At 42.2% G+C, this 22,719-nt stretch overlaps 1 protein-coding gene across 3 annotated transcripts in view; it reads left to right on the top strand.

Moving 5' to 3' along the window:
- LOC132894012 (zinc finger protein 883-like) overlaps nt 1–22,719 on the top strand; it is a 102,603-nt gene that overhangs the window by 56,930 nt on the left and 22,954 nt on the right. For all 3 annotated transcript variants that reach the window (XM_060933195.1, XM_060933196.1, XM_060933197.1), the window contains 2 exons: nt 11,013–11,080; nt 11,255–11,445. In XM_060933195.1, the coding sequence (XP_060789178.1) occupies nt 11,013–11,080; nt 11,255–11,445 (259 nt within the window). The remainder of the gene's footprint in view (nt 1–11,012; nt 11,081–11,254; nt 11,446–22,719) is intronic.

Raw genomic sequence — 22,719 nt, 5'->3', positions numbered from 1 at the left:
CTCTTACATTGCTTCAAAGAGACCAGAACATCACCATCCTTCCTGCTGACAAAGGGAGATGCACAGTGGTGCTAAACACAGCGGACTACCACTCCAGGATGACCAGTCTCCTCAGCGACACTACCACCTATGAAACCTTGAGGCGGGACCCCACAAGTTATTACAAAAAGAAAGTTGTTAGCTGCCTGCAACAACTAGAAAAGGACCAAGCCATCAATCGATCTCTGTACTACAGATTGTACCCTGGGGAAGCCGTTCCTCTCATATACGGACTCCCCAAGGTTCACAAGGAAGGAGCTCCACTCAGACCTATCATCAGCAGTATAAACTCTGTTACTTACAACATTGCCAAACACCTAGCCACCATCCTGGCTCCTCTCGTTGGGAATACGCCACATCATGTCAAAAACTCACAAGATTTTGCTACTAAGGCCCACTTTACACGGGGACGGTCTGAAACAAAAACGCAAAAGTCCGTTTTCATTCTCACTTTTTTCCGTGTCTACATGACCGTTTTCAAGGAGGAAATCTGCGTCTATACGGTGACGCATAAATGTGTGGAATTCAATTGGATGTGCATGCCAGGCAGCTAGGTGGTGCTGTGAAAGACCTCCGCTATGTCTGCACACATGCGCAACGTCTTCCGTCTTGTCTGATCTGCACATCTGCGCCGCGAAAACTTTGACTACTCTGGCTATGGTAAGTAAGAAAGTAAGTAAAAAAGTAAGAGCATGCTATACCCGCCTCTGTTCATTAACGGTATATGTGCAGATTCGGTATAGATGTTCGAAGGACTCCTGGACGTTTATTAAAGCTGCCAGAGCAGCTTGAAGGTCCGTTGGATCGATGTAATCAGACATGCTCTTATTTTTTTACTTACTTTCTTACTTCCCGGGCTGGCATGTACAGTATATGACATATGTATGACGTAAACGCGTACCCGACGTGAGCAGATCCGAGCAGAGTTTCGCGTATTGGGTAGTTTAGACGGATATGCAACGGGGGCTGTTTTTAACTTATCCACTCTGGAAGGCGTTTTCAATTTTTTCCATTTTTCAGCCTCGGAAACGCCGTCCCTGTGTAGACGAAAGGCACTTCCGATAAAATATTTAGTCATTTTTACCCGACAGCGTCCTCGTGTAAACGGGCCCTAAAGTTGCAGACCTCAAACTAGACTCAGATGAAACCATGGTTTCCTACAACGTCATTTCTCTGTTCACCTGCATTCCCACCACAGAAGCAGTTGAATCTGTTAGAAAACGACTCCTTCGAGACAGCACCTTATTGGATAGAACGAACCTCACCACGGACCAGATTTGCACCCTGCTTAACCTCTGCCTGACTACCACTTATTTCCAGTTTAATTAAAGTTTCTACAGACAGAAGCATGGATGCGCCATGGGCTCACCGGTGTCCCCTATTGTGGCCAATCTTTACATGGAGGAAGTGGAACATAAAGCTTTGACCACTTTTTCAGGAGTTGCTCCCAGCCACTGGTTCAGATATGTGGATGACACCTGGGTTAAAATCAAAACCCATGAGGTGGAAGCCTTCTCTAAGCACATCAATGCAGTGGATATTAACATCAACTTCACTCGGGAGGACGTCAGTGGGAATTATCTAGCCTACTTGGATTGTGATGTACACATTAGACAAGACAGAAGCCTGAGCATCGAGGTCTACCGGAAATCCACACACACAGACCAGTACCTACTCTTTGACTCTCACCACCCACTGGAACACAAATTGGGGGTCATTAGGACCTTGCAACACAGGGCTCAGAATATCCCTACAACGATAGAGGGAAAAGAGAAGGAGCAGAATCACATCAAGAAAGCACTTCAGAACTGCGGGTATCCCAACTGGTCTTTCCTCGAGCAGAAAAAGGAACAGAACGGACAAGGAGGATAACGGGAACAAACGCAAGAACATTGTCATTCCCTACATTTTTGGTCTATCTGAGAAACTCAGGAGGATCTTCTACAAACACAACATTCCGGTACATTTCAGACCCAGTAACACCCTGAAGCAGAAACTGGTCCACCCTAAGGACAGAATAGCCAGACACAAACAGGACAACGTAGTGTATGCAATTCAGTGCAGTGAGGAATGCACGGGCTCGTATATTGGGGAAACAAAACAACCACTTCACAGGCGCATGGCTCAACACAGGAGAGCCAGTTCCTCAGGCCAGGACTCTGCTATCTACCTTCATCTTAACAACAAAGGACACTCATTTCAGGATTGCAACGTACGCATTTTAGCCAGAGAGGATCGTTGGTATGAGCGAGGAGTTAAAGAAGCCGTTTTTGTCAACCTGGAATGGCCATCACTGAACAGAGGTGGGGGTCTAAGACATCATTTATCAGCCACCTACAATGCAGTCCTTGGCACACTTCCCAGACAACTGAATGCACGCCAAAACCCAGCTGTTTTCAGTGACTCACAGGAGGACAGAGAGAATCAGCATTCCATTGATCACACTAACGGGCAATCCATTGATCATCCTAACGACTCTCGAGGCCGTTCACAACCAGCCCCCAGTGACCCACACCAACAGGATGATTCAATGACACCTTAGATGAGCTTTTCATCCATGAGAGGATAAATACCTGATGCTCCCTACCAGTCAGACAGAACTGAAGAAGCCTTTCGGATGAGAGGTGAAACATCTTTAAGAATCTTCAAGCAAGTCCAGTTGCTCTCTTTTACCACCCACAGTTTACTATGACCTGGATGACTGAGAATCTTCACAGACACACAGGGACAAAATTATACATACAGGGTTAAAAATTTTACATATGCTCACTTAGATTATTAATTCAGAGCTGCTGAAACTTCCAAAATGTCTCTTATCTTGCCAAGGCCGAGGTCTCTTAACTTCCTATTAGTGATCATGATTGACTACAGCTGGAAGCTTCTTGTGCCTTCATAAAAAGGGTTTGTTTACAGCACTCATTGGATTGACCAACACAGTAAAATGGGAAAGTCCAAGGAGCTCAGTGCAGATCTGAGCAAGAGGATCGCAGATGTACACAACTCCGGAATGTCTCTTGGGGCCATTTCTAAACAACTGCAAATTCCAAGATCAGTTCAATCAATTGTATCCAAGTTATTGTGAGGTGTAGTCACTTTGCCAAGCCACTTTGCTTCAAGAAAACCCAAACTGTCACCCTCAGCTGAAAGGAAATTGGTATGGATGGTCAGGAACAACCTGGGAACAACCATGAACTGGAAGCTGATGGAACACTGTCTACAGTTCAGATCACTATAGACTAAGAGGCTGCTCTCCAAGAAATGACCCCCTGCTCCAAAATTGACACCCTCAAGCTAAACTAAATTTTGAAGCTGACCACACGGACAAAGAAAAAGCCTTCTGGAGGAAAGCTGTATGGTCAGATGAGACAAAGATTGAGTTGTTTGGTCACAATGACCACCATGTACAGAAGGACACTGTACCAGGTGGTGGTGGTAGGATCATCATGCTCTGGGGCTGTTTTGCTACCAGTGGAACTGGTTCATTATACAAAGTGGATGGAATAATGAAGGAGGAGGACTACCTCAGAATTCTTCAGCATAAACCATCAGAAACTTGAACACGACGTATCAGAGCTGGTTGTGAAGGATAAAGCAGGCTAATATTAAGCTTAAAACAAATCCTGACTTCAACCCTATTGAAAATATATGGACCGTGCTTATAAATCGAGTCCATGCCAAGAAAAAAAAATTAATTGAGCTCTACCAATTCTACCATGAAGAGTCGTGAAATATCCAACCAGAATTCTGCCAGAAGCTTGTTCATGGTAAACAAAAATGTTTGGTCACGGTGAATCTTGTGAAGAAACATTTTACCCAAATATTAGGTGTGCTGTATGTATTTTATTTTTTTACTCTGTCTGTATAATTTTGACCCTGTGTTGATTTCAGAAAACCCAAGGAAATTAAAACTTGTGCACCAAATTCTAGTGTTTTTTATTTATTAAAGATGTATGCTGTATATTCTGCCACAGAAAAACAACAGTTCAAAAAAATTACTGAAAGCCCAAATATTGCCATGACATTCATATCCAAGATGCCATTCATGTTAATGTATGTAAACTTCTGACCACAACTGTTTATCTTCTTCTTTTGGCTGCTCCCGATTAGGGGTCGCCACAGTGGATCTTTTGTCTCCATTGCTCCCTGTCTTCCGCATCCTTCTCTACCACACCTGCCACTTTCATGTCCTCTCTTTCACCACATCCATGTATCTCCTCTTTGGCCTTCCTCATTTTTGTGTGCCTGGCAGCTCCATCCTCAACATTCTCCTTCCAACATGCTCTGCATCTCTTCTCAGGATGTGCCCATACCATCTCAATCTCATCTCTCTTAACTTAATTCCCAAGCTCTCCACATGTGCTGTCCCTCTGAGGTACTCGTTCTTTATCCTGTCCGACCTTGTCACTCCCATCGCAAACCTTAACATCCTCAGCTCCGCCACCTCCAACTTTGCCTCCTGTCTCTTCGTTAAGGGTACGGTCTCCAATCCATACATCACAGCTGGTCTCACTACTGTCTTATACATCTTACCTTTCACTTTTGCTGGGACTTTCCGATCACAAATGACTCCTGAAATCCTTCTCCAACTGCTCCACCCTGCCTGCACTTTCTTTTTCACCTCACTATCGCAGCCCCCATTTTCCTGCACAGTTGACCCCAGGTACTTGAATTCACCAGCTTTCTTTACGTCTACTCCTTGCATCTTCACGACACTCTCATCCCCATTCTCACTGATGCACATGTATTCTGTTTTGCTACTGCTGACCTTCATTCTTCTTCGTTCCAATGCATACTTCCATCTCTCCAAACCCAACTCAACCTCCTTTCTACTTTCACCACATATCACAATATCATCCGCAAACATCATGTTCCATGGTGACTCTTGCCTCACTTCGTCTGTCAAGCTATCCATCACTATGGCAAACAAGAAAGGACTCAAAGCAGATCCTTGATGAAGTCCCAACTTCACCTTGAACCATTCAGTTGTTCCAACTGCACACCTCACTGCTGTTTCACTGTTCTCATACATGTCTTGCACCACTCTAATATGCTTCTCATTCACTCCTCTCTGGGGGGTAGGAGGGGTAACAGGAGGACAGAGGACGGGAAGGAGCAGCAGTAGCCTAGCCTGACAAAAAGCAATAGTGGACAATGTGCAATATAAATGTGCAATGCCTTTCCTGCTGGACTTTTTTTTTCTTCCGTATCTTATTCTTTTTTATATTTGTATATGTAAATGCTTAATTTATCTAGAAGTTTTCTCTATTTTCTATTCTAACCCTATGCTGCTGGAATTTTAATTTCCCTGAGGGAACCCTCCCAAAGGGATCAATAAAGTTCTATCTAATCTAATCTAATCCAATCCACACTTTCTCATACAATACCATAACTCATCTCTCGGCACTCTATCGTATGCCTTCTCCAGGTCTACAAACACACAATGTAGCTTTCCCTGGCCTTCCCTGTACTTCTCCATTAACATTCTTAAAGCAAAAGTTGCATACGACATGCTGTTCCTTGGCATAAACCCGTACTGCTGTTCACAGATTGCTCCCTCTCTTCTCAGTCTCGCTTCCAATACCCTTTCCCATAGCTTCATGGTGTGGCTCATCAATTTTATCTCTCTGTAATTACTGCAGCTCTGTACATCTCCCTTATTCTTGTATATTGGGACTAGCACACTCTCCATTCATTTGGCATTTTCTCATTCTCTGGGATCTTATTAAACAATCTCATTAGGAACTCCACAGCCGTCTCACCCAAACATCTCCAAGCCTCAATCGGGATACCATCTGGTCCGACTGCTTTCCCAGTCTTCATTCTTTTCATGGCTGCCCTCACCTCATGCTTACTAACCGACTCTGCTTCCTGATTTGCTGTCTCCAACGAATCTGACCTTTCTCTCTTAGATTCTCCTCATTTAATAAATCCTCAAAGTACTCTTTCCACCTTCTTAATACACTCTCTTTGTCAGCACATTTCCATTTACATCTTTCATCACTCTTACCTGCTGTACGTCCCTCGCTTTCCTGTTTCTCTGCCTAGCTAGTCTGTACAGGTCTTTCTCTCCTTCTTTGGTCTCCAGTCTTTCGTACAACTCCTGGTATGCATCTGCTTTCGCCTTCGCTACCACTCTTTTTGCCTTCTGTCTTGTCTCTCTGTATAACCACCTGCTTTCCTCATCTCTCTGATCGTCCCAATTCTTCTTTGCTAGCCTCTTTTCTTTTATAATTTCCTGCACTTCTTTGTTCCACCACCATGTCTCCTTGTCTTCCTTCCTCCTTCCCGATGACCACCCTAGCACCTTCCTTGCTGCCTCTCTTACTAGTATAGCAGTAGTATCCCAATCTTCTGGCAGACTTCCATTACCACTCAATGCTTGTCTCATTTCTTCCCTAAACTCCTTCCGATGTTCAACCTCTTTTAGATTCCACCACTTAATCTTCGGCTCCACTATTTCACGCTTCCTCTTTTTCACTTTCAAGCTCATCCTGCACATGACCACTTGATGTTGTCTAGCTACACTCTCCCCTGCCATCACTTTACAGTCTCCAATCTCCTTCAGGTTACCCCTTCTGCAGAGTATGTAGTCCACCTGTGTAGATCTTCCTCCACTCTTAAACATCACCCTGTGCTTTCTGACCACAACTGTGTATGTTTTCTTTATAATTATTGAGCTCTACCGTACATAATTTATATCTCGCATGCAGGATAGGTCATTTGTTTAATCATGTCAGATTATGATGGACCAAGTACAAGGACACCAAATAAAAAGTGTGTGCATTCTAAAACGAAGTTCAGTAAAGAGAGGTCTTTTGCATTTCTGTGTGTATGGCCTGTGAAAGATCAGCCAGGCAAAGCTTTCTGCACAAAGCATACAGTATATATTATTTTTAATAACTTATTTACAAGCTCTCGGCCCAAAGCTCAACTTTCCCTTTATGTTACTGATGTATAAAGAGATCCATATGTTGGAAATATCCCAGTGTTTTAATGTCCCTAAAATCTAGATCTGTATCTGACAGACTCAAGTGTCGGCCTGTAATTGTCTAATGTCTGTGATGATCTAAGACTAATGTATGATTTATCAAGTGTCAAGGTCATTGCCCTGTTAAAATAAACACTGCTAGGTGTTATGAGACACTAAACGTGCTGTTATAAACTGTCAGCAGATACACCATCCATTGGCAAGTTTTTAGACCAATATAAATGTCATAAAAATAAGTTGAAATGCTAGGTCATTTGTGTAATCATGTCAGATTATGATGGACCAAGTACAACACGGACACCAAATACTGGGGGGATGCTCCCCCAGTAGCTTCAGCATCGTTGATCAGCTGCTGTGTGGCCTCCGCCTCCGGCATCACGACAGAAATGGACCAGCATTTGGAAGTTAGAAACTGGGGACCCATGGATAGATACTTATCAAAGATGTCTGATTCAACAACACAGCTTTGCCACATCAAACACATTTAAACCTTTGATGAGTTAAAACTTCCTTTGACTAAATTTGAAAGAAAAGCCTTGCCTGCATTTTTCTGTAGTTATTAAATTCAACTCATAGCTCAACAGTTCAAGCTCCCTCCAGAGATCTTTGCAAAAAGGCTGTTTCACATGAATTTCATGGGGAAGAGACATAAACATAATAGACATATCTCAACTAGCGCAGTGGAATAGCATAACATCATTCACATTGTGATAAAAGCACCAAATTTGTAATGCATCAATTTGTTGTTCCAGTTTTGTAAAATAGATATTTATCAATTTCTGAACATATCTTTGGCCATTTACAGTGGGGCAAAAAAGTATTTAGTCAGTCACCAATTGTGCAAGTTCTCCCACTTAAAAAGATGAGAGAGGCCTGTAATTTTCATCATAGGTATACCTCAGGCGGCACGGTGGTGTAGTGGTTAGCGCTGTCGCCTCACAGCAAGAAGGTCCTGGGTTCGAGCCCCGGGGCCGGCGAGGGCCTTTCTGTGTGGAGTTTGCATGTTCTCCCCGTGTCCGCGTGGGTTTCCTCCGGGTGCTCCGGTTTCCCCCACAGTCCAAAGACATGCAGGTTAGGTTAACTGGTGACTCTAAATTGACCGTAGGTGTGAATGTGAGTGTGAATGGTTGTCTGTGTCTGTGTGTCAGCCCTGTGATGACCTGGCGACTTGTCCAGGGTGTACCCCGCCTTTCGCCCGTAGTCAGCTGGGATAGGCTCCAGCTTGCCTGCGACCCTGTAGAAGGATAAAGCGGCTAGAGATAATGAGATGAGATGAGATGAGGTATACCTCAACTATGAGAGACAAAATGAGAAAAAAAAATCCAGAAAATCACATTGTTTGATTTTTAAAGAATTTATTTGCAAATTATGGTGGAAAATAAGTATTTGGTCAATAACAAAAGTTCATCTCAATACTCTGTTATATACCCTTTGTTGGCAATGACAGAGGTGAAACATTTTCTGTAAGTCTTCACAAGGTTTTCACACACTGTTGCTGGTATTTTGGCCCATTCCTCCATGCAGAGCTCCTCTAGAGCAGTGATGTTTTGGGGCTGTCGCTGGGCAACACGGACTTTCAACTCCCTCCAAAGATTTGCTATGGGGTTGAGATCTGGAGACTGGCTAGGCCACTTCAGGACCTTGAAATGCTTCTTACGAAGCCACTCCTTCGTTGCCCGGGCGGTGTGTTTGGGATCATTGTCATGCTGAAAGACCCAGCCACGTTTCATCTTCAATGCCCTTGCTGATGGAAGGAGGTTTTCACTCAAAATCTCACGATACATGGCCCCATTCATTCTTTCCTTTACATGGATCAGTCGTCCTGGTCCCTTTGCAGAAAAACAGCCCCAAAGCATGATGTTTCCACCCCCATGCTTCACAGTAGGTATGGTGTTCTTTGGATGCAACTCAGCATTCTTTCTCCTCCAAACACGACAAGTTGAGTTTTTACCAAAAAGTTCTATTTTGGTTTCATCTGACCATATGACATTCTCCCAATCCTCTTCTGGATCATCCAAATGCTCTCTAGCAAACTTCAGACGGTCCTGGACATGTACTGGCTTCAGCAGGGGGACACGTCTGGCACTGCAGGATTTGAGTCCCTGGCGGCGTAGTGTGTTACTGATGGTAGCCTTTGTTACTTTGGTCCCAGCTCTCTGCAGGTCATTCACTAGGTCCCCCCGTGTGGTTCTGGGATTTTTGCTCACCGTTCTTGTGATCATTTTGACCCCACGGGGTGAGATCTTGCGTGGAGCCCCAGATCGAGGGAGATTATCAGTGGTCTTGTATGTCTTCCATTTTCTAATAATTGCTCCCACAGTTGATTTCTTCACACCAAGCTGCTTACCTATTGCAGATTCAGTCTTCCCAGCCTGGTGCAGGTCTACAATTTTGTTTCTGGTGTCCTTTGACAGCTCTTTGGCCTTGGCCATAGTGGAGTTTGGAGTGTGACTGTTTGAGGTTGTGGACAGGTGTCTTTTATACTGATAACAAGTTCAAACAGGTGCCATTAATACAGGTAACGAGTGGAGGACAGAGGAGCCTCTTAAAGAAGTTGTTACAGGTCTGTGAGAGCCAGAAATCTTGCTCGTTTGCAGGTGACCAAATACTTATTTTACTGAGGAATTTACCAATTAATTCATTAAAAATCCTACAATGTGATTTCCTGGATTCTTTCCCCCCATTCTGTCTCTCATAGTTGAAGTGTATCTATGATGAAAATTACAGGCCTCTCTCATCTTTTTAAGTGGGAGAACTTGCACAACTGGTGGCTGACTAAATACTTTTTTGCCCCACTGTAGTAGTTATGGCCAGCACACACAGGGAGGCCAGTACAAATGCTACAAGGATGTGCTGAAGTCCAACCTTAAGGCTGGCGACATACCGGTTGATGCATGGGAAGAGTTGGCTCTGAACCACTCTGAGTGGCAATCAACTTGCTACGCTGATGTAGAATGCTTCGAATGCCGTTGCATCAACAAGATCCAGGAAGGTTGAGTAGCCTGTCACGCAAACGGCAATGTTCAGGAACCAGTTACTGCCAACTTTATCTGCCCGGATTGCTAGCATTGTTGCCACTCAAGGATTGGCCTTTTCAGTCACCAAAGGACTCATAAACGCCGGCTGTAATGATTTAGCTGAGAGAAAGGAGATCCGCCAAAACTGACCACTCAGTCCACCGAGTTATGCCACAATTCAACAGCACTTAATACCTATTATTCTCTGATAATTATTGGAGCATTGATAGCTGTTGAACAATTAATAATCGCTTGATATACCTTAGTAATAACGAAGATAATCGCAAGTAGCTAGTAGCTATGATAAAAGTGGTACGGTTCTCTGATGGCTAGTCTAGGTAGCTAACAGTTCAGATGACACAATGAAACCACAGCAGAAAATAAGTCTTTTATTCAATTATTTGACTCATGAGTTTGAGCCCCATTACAGGAGCACACTTTCTGTTGGGAAGCGGGGTTTTTTTTTCTTTTCTTTTTGTAGACCAACAAGTTAAAACTGTTTGCTGGTGTTTTGTTGTACCTCCTTTTCACTTTCTAAGCCAGCTTGCTACTGCTCACACCAGCTACTGTTTGTGAGAAGTTGCAGGGAGAGGAGGCTGGATTGGGTGCAACCAAGGGAATTGGGGGGGGGGGGGTTTGAAAAAAAAAAGTCATTCTTTGCTTGCTAATTACAACGAATTGAGAGAACCAACCATTCATCATGACTATATGATTATTTGGGAGGCTTGCATTGGCCGGGTTTGATTGCTGGGTGGTTTACAACACACACACACACACACACACACACACACACACACACACACACACACACACCCATCCACCAAAGATACAGTCAAGAACCTTTAATTCTCCTTTCATGATGCTTAATATAATATTGGTGTAAGCCATCATTCTTGTTCCTGTCTACCTCAATTAATTTGAAGGCATAGATTTAATTAAGAAAATTTAAATGTGTAATTTTTCTACAGATATGCAGGAGCAGTCAGTGTGAAGAATATGTAGATGGAAAAAGAGGAATGCACACAAATTGGATGAGGTGAGGAATATACCAGTTATTGGGTATTTAGTGATTGATTTTACAGCTCCTAATTTGTTGGAATGATTTTATCTTCCTCCTGTCAATGATATCGCCCCCATGCTTTCTCTCAGTCTGTAACTCTAATCTGATTTTTTTTTTAACCTTTTCTGGAACTTTGCCTTATTCTTTTAGGTATGTGAATTGTGCCCGTGATGATGATGAACAGAATCTCGTGGCATTTCCATATCAAGGGGAAATTCTGTATCGTTGCTGTCGACCCATTAACCCAGGACAGGAGCTCTTTGTGTGGTATGAAGAGGAGTACACCAAAGAACTCAATCCTGAGTTTGACTCCCTCTGGAACAAAAAGTGCTCCATTAATGGTAAAGTCCGTCCATACGTACTGCAAATAATTTCAAGGCAAGGCAAGTTTATTTATATAGTGCATTTCATACACAGTGGCAGTTCAATGTGCTTTACAGAGGTAAAGGCAAAACAATAAACAATAAAAAATAAAATTACATAAAATAAAGGGGGAAGAAGAGAGAAAAATAAAATTTCAGTCAGTGTTCCAGTTAGCTTTCTAAGAGGGCAGGATGTCAGTGATTATTGCAGGCAATTTTTTGTGCATCTATGGCAATTTTGCACGCATCACCTGTAGACAAAGAATATATCCTGCAAAATTAGCCATACTGGGCAAATAATCAAACCTGAAACTTTAGTTAACCACTTTAATACAATGGTGTATTATAAATACTATATAGAACTGCACGCATGCATATATACAGTACACTTATTAAAAGTGACATTATCAGAGTTGATAATTCTAACAAATGCACATTTTAAGTGAATGTCTCTGCAAAAGTTTTACACAATGCATACATTCAGGAATGTAGTTTCTCTACTGTTCTATTTATTACTGCTTATTTTATCAACCTTTAAAGAATCTCTGCATTCAGCTTCAGACCTGCTGAGAATAAATTTATTAACCTGACTTGTTTTTTCTAAACAGGCTGACTATAAGATTTTGTAAAGCGGTGCAGGCCATTTTATTTTTATACATGTGTAAAACTTAACTAATCCTGATTGTAGACTTTGCTGCCAGTTAACATCTCTGTTTGTAGCAGGCCCAATATAACTACACTTCACATTACCATCCTGATGAAGGCAATATTATTCAAGAAAAATGCTCCCTGCTGAATGCAGACATTACAGCAAAGACAGACAGCTTTGATAAGTCCACCGACAGGTTTCCACACTTCAAATAATTGGTTGATTTGTGCAAAATTTTAAAAAATATTAAACTAATTTAAAGGAAAAATTTGAAAAGTGATAAAGGATTCATTCGTGCTGACTTGTCGGTGTTGATCTAATAAATTTAGTTTTGATGACATGTTTGTATTTTGCACAAATCACCGATAGCATGGTGCATTGAGATTGCTAGTTTTAGTTAATATTACTGCAAAAATATTAGAGAATATACTGTAGATCTGTAAATTGTCACCACCTAAAACGAGATCATGGGCCAAATATAGACCAATAACATTAGGCCTATTGATGTACAGCAACCTAACTGTAAAAATGTAATATTTATATTTATTGCTGTATTACAATATTAACAGCAAACCTAACAGTTAAGCCTATTTAAAATTAAAAATGAAATGGTTACAATCCAATTGCAATTTGCCTCGACAAGGTCTAATGTTAGTTAATACTAATAATATGAGTAATACTAATAGTATTAATCAATAAGTAATATTAGTTTGGGATATTAATGTTAGATTAGAGCTAGTCTAACGTGTTAAGGACTAGATTTTCTATAGCTTTATACCTAGAGTCTCGATCTATCAGTCCTAACTTTTTGATTGAATTCGTTTCGTCCTCTTAATTTTAGATGTTCTTGTGTTCTGGCAAACAGAGAGATGAAGTTCTCTGAGCCCCTTGCAGTTTTAACCAGTTCTTTTCTCGTTTGTGAGTTTGTAGGCATCGCTGGTTTTTAGACTTGCGTTTACCTTACTTCACTGACTCGTTATTGTAATAAATATGTTTAGGCATTTCTTGAAAGCAGAGTTCCTAATAAGTGTATGAGTAAAATATTTTCAAGGGCACAAAATCATCATGAATAGATTAAAAATATTAATAAATAAGCTTAAATATTCCAGTTTCTCCACAAGACTTGAAAGTTGAGTTTGAATAAGCTTAATTCATTTGCAGGTATTGAGAATTCTTGAATTGCAAATGATAAAAAGTGATAACTCACCATTTCATTGTGACTTTTCCTCAAGCAATTCCAAAATGTTTATGGGCGTTTTTCTGTTCTATCATTGTGATTGTAAGAAAGCAAGATACAAGAAGTATTTTGGGACCAAGCCGATAACTATGATAACCAAATGTAGCACAAGCACTCAAAACTAATTTTGTTAGCGATTTGGATGCACGCGTGCATCAGGGAATCCCACCAAAACCAATAGGGTCTCAAGTTTTATTTTTTCTGCCAACATACCATCTTGGAAATTTATGAAGTAATAATCTTAAACTGTCATGAATGTTTTTCCATAAAATGTTAGTCAATAATCTCACTTTTTTTAAATTAAAAATAAGTGCTGGATAAAAACCCATCTATCTTATGGAAATAAAGCTACAAATTTTGTCATCTGGTGGTCAAGTGTTTGAGAGATATTACCTTGCACTTATGATCGAGTACCTTGTGGTGGTACAGGTACGTCGTTCAGTTGCAAAAGCCATCAAAAATTAGGTTAGAGACTTTACTATATTCTTTTAAGTGTTGAGCTTTGCTCTGCTAATAAGACAAAATGGTCGACAGAGCATGACTATGAGCCACGCTGATAGTGTGCTGTGATTGGTCAGCGTGCGTTACTTCCACTGGAAGTCGGCAACATTTGTTAGTACTTGTTAGTGCACACTTACTATATGTGGCAGAACATGCGTCAAGGGTACTTTTATGAGCAGGGTGCAAATAAATTTGGTGTTGTGTTTAAGGGCAGGGCATAAGTTCTGGAGGGCAGGGTGCGGCACCCTGGTAAAATAAACTGGCTGGAACACTATTCTGTTCAATTATATTTGTATAGCAAAGGTGTCTCGACAATGATTGATTGATTGATTGTCAAGGTCTGGCACTGGCATCCCATCAGGCATAAGGACTAACATGTATAACTTGACCATAGCTGTCATTAAGTCGTGAACCCCAAGATCTGCTCCTTTACCCTGTAGAAAAGATATCTAACAAAATGTATTAAAAAAACATGATTGGAATTAAGGACTAAGACTATACCGCAGTTCGAACATTGGAAGCTTGTTCCATAGTTGTGGATTTTTATAGGACAAGGGTCTATCCCCGTTATAGACTAGGTTATTCTAAGTACTAAGAAATAACCTTCACCTTTTGATTAAAGTAGCATCTCTTGCTATTGCTAGTCCTCTCTTAAGTCTGGATATGCTCGTCCTATGTTAAATTGCTGAAATAAGCAAGATCTTCTCTGAAAGAGATGTTTGGATAACAGCATGTTGCTCCAAAACTGTATACATCATTCAGCGTTAATGATGCCTTCCCAGATGTGCAAGATAAACCATGCCACGTGCACTAATGCATGCCATATGATCACAAAACCAGAGGACAGTTTGCCTCTTTTGCCCCTTTTCCTCAGTCCATTATAAATGAGCTCACCCCCAGAGAAGGTGGCAGTGTTTCTGGATATTGTTTATATGGCTTTAACTTATGTTTGTTGATGCAGAGACAAACTGTGTTCACAGATCATGGTTTTCATGAGTGTTCCTGAGTCCATGCAGTGATCACTGGTATCTCAGGAGTAACATATGTAATTCAAGAGAGACTGGGAGAGGGAGAGAGAGCTGTAGAGAGAAACAATGTTACATATGCTCATTGTACTGTAATGGTCAAGTGCAGTGTATGGAGTGCAAACAGGGACTCTAGTTAGGCAAGACTAACTATGGTGGCATAGTGAAAAAGGGAAAGTCAGAAAGTAACATGGATATGAGGGCACTCTGGGACAAAAAAAGTGGCCAGCCACCTTCAACAATACTGACTGCACATGGCCTGGGGTAGTGGGGGGCAACAGCATTTAAACATCCCAGTTTACCAAAATACTATGCCTGTGAACCTTCCAGATCTTCTCTTTTACCGAATAAAAAGTTAGCAAAAAGCTTGACGAAGCAAATGTTTTCAGCCTAGGCTTAAACACTGAGACTGTGAGATTCTTGTACACTACCTGGAAGGCTGTTCTATGATTGTGGGGCTTTGTAAGAGAAATCTCTGCTCCCTGCTGTAGTCTTCACTATTCTAGGTACCAAGAAATAGCCTGCATCTTTTGATCTAAGTAAGCAGGGTGGATCATGAAAGGCTAGAATTTTGTTCAGGTACTGTGGTGACCGACCATTCAGTGCTTTATAGGGCAATAATAGTATTTTATAATCCAAAATTTGATTGTGAGCCAGTGCAGGGTGGATAAGATGGGGGCGGTGTGGTCGTATCTTCTGGTTCTAGTAAAGACTCTTGCTGCTGCATTCTGGACTAACTGGAGCTCATTTATGCACCTACTAGAACATCCAGACAGTAAGGTTTTACAATAATCCAACCTAGAGGAAATATGAGCATAAACTGGTTTTTCTGCATTATATAATGACATTATATTTCTTATCTTAGTAATATTTATGAGATGAAAGAAGACTGTTCTTGTAATATCATTGACGTGAGCTTCAAATGAAAGACGAGAGTCAATCACACCACAGATTTTCCTGCTGCACATGATGAAACAGAAGGGCCATCCAGTGTCACTATGTAGTCAGAAAGCCTACTCCTAGCTGCATGTGATCCTGGTACTAATTCCTTGCTGATAAATATTACGCAGAGGTAGCAAAAAAAAAAAGCAGTGTGCCTCAAACAGAACCTTGTGGAACACTAAACTTTACCCTAATACATGTACAGTGGTGCTTAAAAGTTTGTGAACCCTTTAGAATTCTCTATATTTCTGCAAAAATATGACCCAAAACATCATCAGATTTTCACACAAGTCCTGAAAGTAGATAAAGAGAACCCAGTTAAACAAATGAGACAAAAATATTATACTTGGTCATTTATTTATTGAGGAAAATGATCCAATATAAGTATGTGAACCTTTGCTTTCAGTATCTGGTGCGACCCCCTTGTGCAGCAATAACTGCAACTAAATGTTTCCGATATCTGTTGATCAGTCCTGCACACCGGCTTGGAGGAATTTTAGCCCATTCCTCCATACTGAACAGCTTCAACTCTGGGATGTTGGTGGGTTTCCTCACATGAACTGCTCACTTCAGGTCCTTCCACAACATTTCCATTGGATTAAGGTCAGGACTTTGACTTGGCCATTCCAAAACATTAACTTTATTCTTCTTTAACCATTCTTTGGTAGAACGACTTGTGTGCTTAGGGTCGTTGTCTTGCTGCATGACCCACCTTCTCTTGAAATTCAGTTTGTGGACAGATGTCCTGACATTTTCCTTTAGAATTCCCTGGTATAATTCAGAATTCATTGCTCCATCAATGATGGCAAGCCATCCTGGCCCAGATGCAGCAAAACATGCCCAAAACACGATACTACCACCACTATGTTTCACAGATGGGATAAGGCTGTTATGCTGGAATGCAATGTTTTCCTTTCTCCAAACTTAATGCTTCTCATTTAAACCAAATTGTTCTATTTTCGGGCTCAGCTGTCCACAAAACATTTTTCCAATCGCCTTCTGGCTTGTCCATGTGATCTTTAGCAAACTGCAGACAAGCAGCAAGTTTTTTGGAGAGCAGTGGCTTTCTCCTTGCAACCCTGTCATGCACACCATTGTTGTTCAGTGTGCTCCTGATGGTGTACTCATGAACATTAACATTAGCCAATGTGAGAGAGGCCTTCAGTTGCTTAGAAGTTACCCTGGGGTCCTTTGTGACCTCGCCAACTATTACACGCCTTGCTCTTGGAGTGATCTTTGTTGATCGACCACTCCTGGGGAGGGTAACAATGGTCTTGAATTTCCTCCATTTGTACACAATCTGTCTGACTGTGGATTGGTGGAGTCCAAACTCTTTAGAGATGGTTTTGTAACCTTTTCCAGCCTGATGAACATCAGCAACGCTTTTTCTGAGGTCCTCAGAAATCTCCTTTGTTCGTGCCATGATACACTTCCACAAACATGTGTTGTGAAGATCAGACTTTGATACATCCCTGTTCTTTAAATAAAACAGGGTGCCCACTCACACCTGATTTGTCATCCAATTGATTGAAAACACCTGACTCTAATTTCACCTTCAAATTAACTGCTAATCCTAGAGGTTCACATACTTTTGCCACTCACAGATATGTAATATTGGATAATTTTCCTCAATAAAAAAATGACCAAGTATCATATTTTTGTCTAATTTGTTTAACTGGGTTCTCTTTATCTACTTTTAGGACTTGTGTGAAAATCTGATGATGTTTTGGGTCATATTTATGCAGAAATATAGAAAATTCTAAAGGGTTCACAAACTTTCAAGCACCACTGTAGAGAAGTCACCACTTACATCTACAAACTGATAATCAAACACATAAGATTTGAGACAAGAGAGGGCCAATCCCTTAACTTCAACATCAAGGAGAATAGTATGATCAGTGGTGTCAAAAGCTGCAATAAGTTCAAACAACACAAGCAACCCTGAGCAGAGTCCAGGAGTAGTACATTTACCATTTAAACCAACATTGTCCCTGTGCTACAATGAGGCCTGAACCCTCGCTGATGCATTTAATGAATGTTATTCCTATGTACAGTAGATATGAGCATATCTGGTGTGCCACCTTTTCCAGGTTCTTGGAGATGATAACAGGGAGGTTTGATATTGGCCTATAATTAGACAACTGAAAGGGGCCAACATCAGGTTTTTTTTAAATCAAAGGTTTGATAACTGCTAGTTTCAGTGATTTTAGGTGCATAGCTGGAGCTAAAGGATCTCGTTTACCTGGTAGATGGGTTCCCCTTCTATGTCTGGGGGGGGGGGCGCTCCTGGGTGAGAGTGTTCTCAGACAATGGCCCTTGGATAGCTGGCTTCAAACATGAGACAAAGAATGTTGGTGCCATACAACTGTGAGGTGGGAGCTCGAGTTTGTAGGAGACCTTGTTTATGTGCCAGAGGACCTTGTATGAGCCAATGTAGCATGCCTGAAGTTTTTTGCATGTGTTGGGTTCCTTCAGGTCTTTTGTGGAGACCCATGCTCGGTCTCCTGGGGAGTATTTCGGGGTCTTGCTCCTGTGTTTATCGACGTATTGCTTATACTTTGCATTGACTACTTCAATTCTTTGGTGGACCTCCTCCCATACCTGTTGGCTCTGTTTGAACCAGTTGTCCACTGCTAGTACTTGGACCGGTGCATCATCCCATGGGGGGGGTTGGTAGCCAAGTATGCACTGGAATGGTGTTAGTTGGGTTGCAGAGTGCTTGAGTGGGTTTTGTGCATATTTGGCCCATGGCAGGAATTGCACTCAGTCCCCCTAGTTCCGCATGCAGAAGATACGCAGAAAGCTTCCTATTTCCTGGTTGGCCCGTTCGACCTGGCCATTGGATTGTGGGTGGTAGCCCAATGTGAAACTCATGGAGACTCCCAACCTCTCCATGAAGCAAGACCAGAGTCAGGAGATGAACTGAGGCCCTCGGTTGCTGACAATGTCCTCAGGGATGCCAAAATACCTGAAGACATGGTGAAAGATTAATTTGGCGGTTTGAAAAGCTGTAGGTAGACCAGGTAATGGCATGAGTCCGAGGGCCTTTGAAAACCCGTCTATGATGACCAGGATAGTGTTACCCTGGGAAGGAGATAGGTCCATGATGAAGTCGATGGCCAGGTGTGACCAGGATCTTTGGGGTACAGGGAGAGGGCATAATTTTCCAGCAGGTGAGGTTCGTGGTACCTTGGCTTTAATGCACTTTGAGCATGAGGAAACAAAGTGGTTTATTTCTGTGACCATATTCTCCCATCAATATTTATTCTTCAGCAGCTGGTGTGCATGATGGCTACTGGGATGGCCCATGGCAGGTGATGCATGCACTCAAGTAATGAGCCTGCCTCTGTGATGGTGTGGGACATACAGAAGATCAGGAGGGCAGTTTTCTGGGAGTGTCTGAGGTTGCGAATCCTTAATCTCCTTGCCAGGTCAGAAGTGTGGCAATGGTGCTGAAGCCCCTAATGAAACAATGGTAGAAATTAGCGAAGCCCAGAAAACGCTGTAGCTCCTTGATTGAGATAGGGACTGGCCAAGACGTGATGGCTGATACTTTTGCCTGGTCCATGCTAATTCCCTCAGCATTAATGATGTACCCCAAGAAAGAAATCTGTTGTACATGAAATTCGCATTTTTCTGCTTTAACGTATAGGTGATTCTCAAGAAGCTGGGAGAGTACCGATCTGACATGTCTAGAATGGCTTTCTTCTTCAGGGGAGTAGATCAATATGTCATCAGTGTAGGTGATAACATACCTCCCCAACATGTCTCAGAGCTCGTCATTTATTAGACACTGGAACACACTTTGTGCTGAAGAAAGGCCATAGGGCATTACCTGGTACTCAAAATGGCTGGCGGTGGTATTGAAGGCCGTCTTTCATTTATCCCCTTCTCTGATTCTGATTAGATTATAGGTGCTACATAGATCCAGCTTGGAGAAAATCTTTGCGGAACGTAGTTGTTCTAGGACTGAGGGTACCAGTGACAGAGGATATGGGTATTTCACGATGATTTGGTTGAGGCCCTTATAATTAATACACGGCCAGAGACCCCCTCCCTTCTTTTCCACAAAGAAGAAACCAGCTGAGGCAGGTGAGGTGGAAGGTCAGATGTACCCTTGGTTCAACGCTTTCTGTACATATTCCTCCATGGCGGCTTGCTCGGTCTGGGAAGGAGGATAAATACAGTTGCAAGGCGGAGTGGTACCTGGGAGGAGGTCAATTGCACAGTCATAAGTGCGATGTGGAGGTAGACCACAGGTCTTGCCTCTACTAAACACTTCCTTTAAGTCCGTATAGTGCTCAGGAACATTTGTCCAGCGAATCAGGCTGGGGACTCTCCACTGACATGGAGGAGAGGTTCAGTTGTGGACGAAGCAGACAGTTCTGGAAACAGGTGGGTGATCACTGAAGAATGTCCTCCTGCTGCCAGGAAATTAATGGGTTGAAGCCACGGGTAGCCCAGAATTAAGTCGTGATGTGCCATGGATGTAACTAATAGAGAGATGAGTTCGGAGTGTAGGGCTCCCACCTGAATACGAAGTGGAGACGTGCGACTGGTGACGAGTCCTTCCCCATGGGGTCTCCGTCAATGGTCTTGAGGCTGAATGGTCTCTGCAGTGTGTTTGTGGACAGGCTGAACCTCTGGACGATGGAAGTGTCAATAAAATTCTCCACTCCTGAGCCAATAAATGCAGAGAGTATATGTGTAGATGATGGCAGCTTCAGTAAGACAGGCGTTTTATAAGACTGTGCTTTATAAGGTACCAAGGAACTCACCGGGCTGGAAGAGGTTTCCGCTGGACTGGCGCGAGGAGGATGAACAGGGCATTTGGAAATGAGATGACTTGGATCACCGCAGTAGAAACATAAACCCTCGCATCTTTCTCTTTCTGAGCATTTGAGAGGAGCTTGAGATACTTTCATGGGCGAGGGCGAGTTGGAGGTAGGAGGTAGCATCGTGGTGCTCTGTAATGATGGTCTACTGTTGAGTAGATGGTCCAGACAGATGACTAGGTCGATGAGAGAGTCCAGAGTCAACTGTTTGTCTCGACATGCTAGCTCACTCAATACCTCTGGATTTAAATCCTGATGAAAGACCGCTTTCAGAGCTGGCTCATTCCAACCACTGCCTGCAGTGAGGGTTCGGAAGTCCAGAGCATACTCTGCAACTCTTCTCTTACCCTGCTTGATGTTAAGCAGGCTTTCACCAACTTCAATGCCCTCTGGTTCGTGATCAAAGACTTGTTTAAATAGTTCCAAGAAATGATCATACGAGGCTGTGTGCTCACCTCCTCGCTCCAAAACAGCACTGACCCATTGGAGAGCTTTGCCAGTCAGCAGTGTGAGAAATTTGGCAATTTTTTTTTTTTTTTTTTGCCCAACCGACCCTGCATAAATAACTTCTCAAGTGTTGAAAAAATACAAGCAGTCATTCTTTAAAAAAAAAAAGAAGAAAAGTTTCATGCATTGCAACTGATGGAAAATGTTTACCGCTGCTCAGAAACAGTCACAGCTACAGGCGCAGCCAGTGGTTAAATTGGCTTTTGTAAGGAGGGGGGGAGCCCTTCTTCACTCACAGTGGTCAATATCTCTCAAAACATTTTTATTTATCGCACCATCGGTTTAATACATATTTTATCAACTTATGACCTACTTATTTATATCTCACATCAATGTACATATTGGTAACTTATTAAGCCTACGTTTCACTATCAATCTACACTGTAATTTGTAAAACTTATTCACAATATGCACCACCAATTCACATATTAGCAATAGTTATTTATGCTGCGTTCATGTGCTATGGAAAGATGATATTTTCCAGTTGGGAAGTGGTATTTACCAGTGTGTTGTGTTCACATGCTTTTGTTGTTGTTGACAAATTAAAGATGGTGGACCAGATTCAGAATCAGGCCTGTTATTTGGCTAAAACAATTATAGATTGCCTTGTTCATCAGCTGCAGCAGGAATATGAGTTATCAAAAGTCAAAAGGTAAATAATGCTGAATATTTCCTGATCATGACAAGTAGAGATTTTCTTAACACATTGAATGCCACGCCCTGCGACCCTGTAGAAGGATAAAGCGGCTAGAGATAATGAGATGAGATGAGATTGAATGCCACGCAGTTTTTGGAAATTTGGCTGTAGCCACAATGAGTGTAGCCAGTATCTAGATCATTGTTGGCGTTCTTTGGACAGCCACAGAATATTTTGTATTAGGCTATAATATACATATTATAATAATATAATATACATAACATGACTCGTTTAAAAGGTGAGAGTCAGCTTTCCGTAGGTGAAAACCACTTCTTTCTTGGTTCATAAGCTAGTCTTGTACCGCTCGCCGCCATGTTGAAAAGGTTAAAGTTCGTCTCATCTCGGCAACTCGTGTATCAAAATTTTCTACGAGTTGCCCAGTGGAAAATACCACAAGAGGGGGCGTTCATGTGTGCTTTCCATGTCGGCGTTTGGTATTTACCATAATTCCCATTGCACAGGAACGCACCATTATATCTCATCAGTCTACACTATTATTTGCATTACTTGTTTACATCTCACACCATCAATTCACATTTTAACAATAGTTATGTACTGCAAAAATAGCCTACTACACGGGGCTGATGCTCACACTCTCTCCCTCGCTCCCCCCGTCTCACCGTCACTCACTCGCGCTGCCTCTGCCACTTGTTCTGATGGCTCCTCCCACTCGCAAGTAGAATGTGCGAGTGGGAGACGGGGGGAGCGAGGGAGAGAGAGCGTGTGATCAGTCCCGTGTAGTATTTTTGCAGACGTATACCATAACAGACGACCTCTATCTCTCTCATCATCAAATCATTTCCCTTTAAAATGATAGCTTCTTTAGCACGAATGAAAAAAAAAAGATTTACGGGAAATGT

The sequence above is a fragment of the Neoarius graeffei genome, chromosome 11 (assembly GCF_027579695.1).
Source record: "Neoarius graeffei isolate fNeoGra1 chromosome 11, fNeoGra1.pri, whole genome shotgun sequence".
Classification (NCBI taxonomy): domain Eukaryota; kingdom Metazoa; phylum Chordata; class Actinopteri; order Siluriformes; family Ariidae; genus Neoarius; species Neoarius graeffei.
Note: the sequence above shows the minus strand (reverse complement) of the source record. Positions and strands in the feature narration are given on the sequence as shown.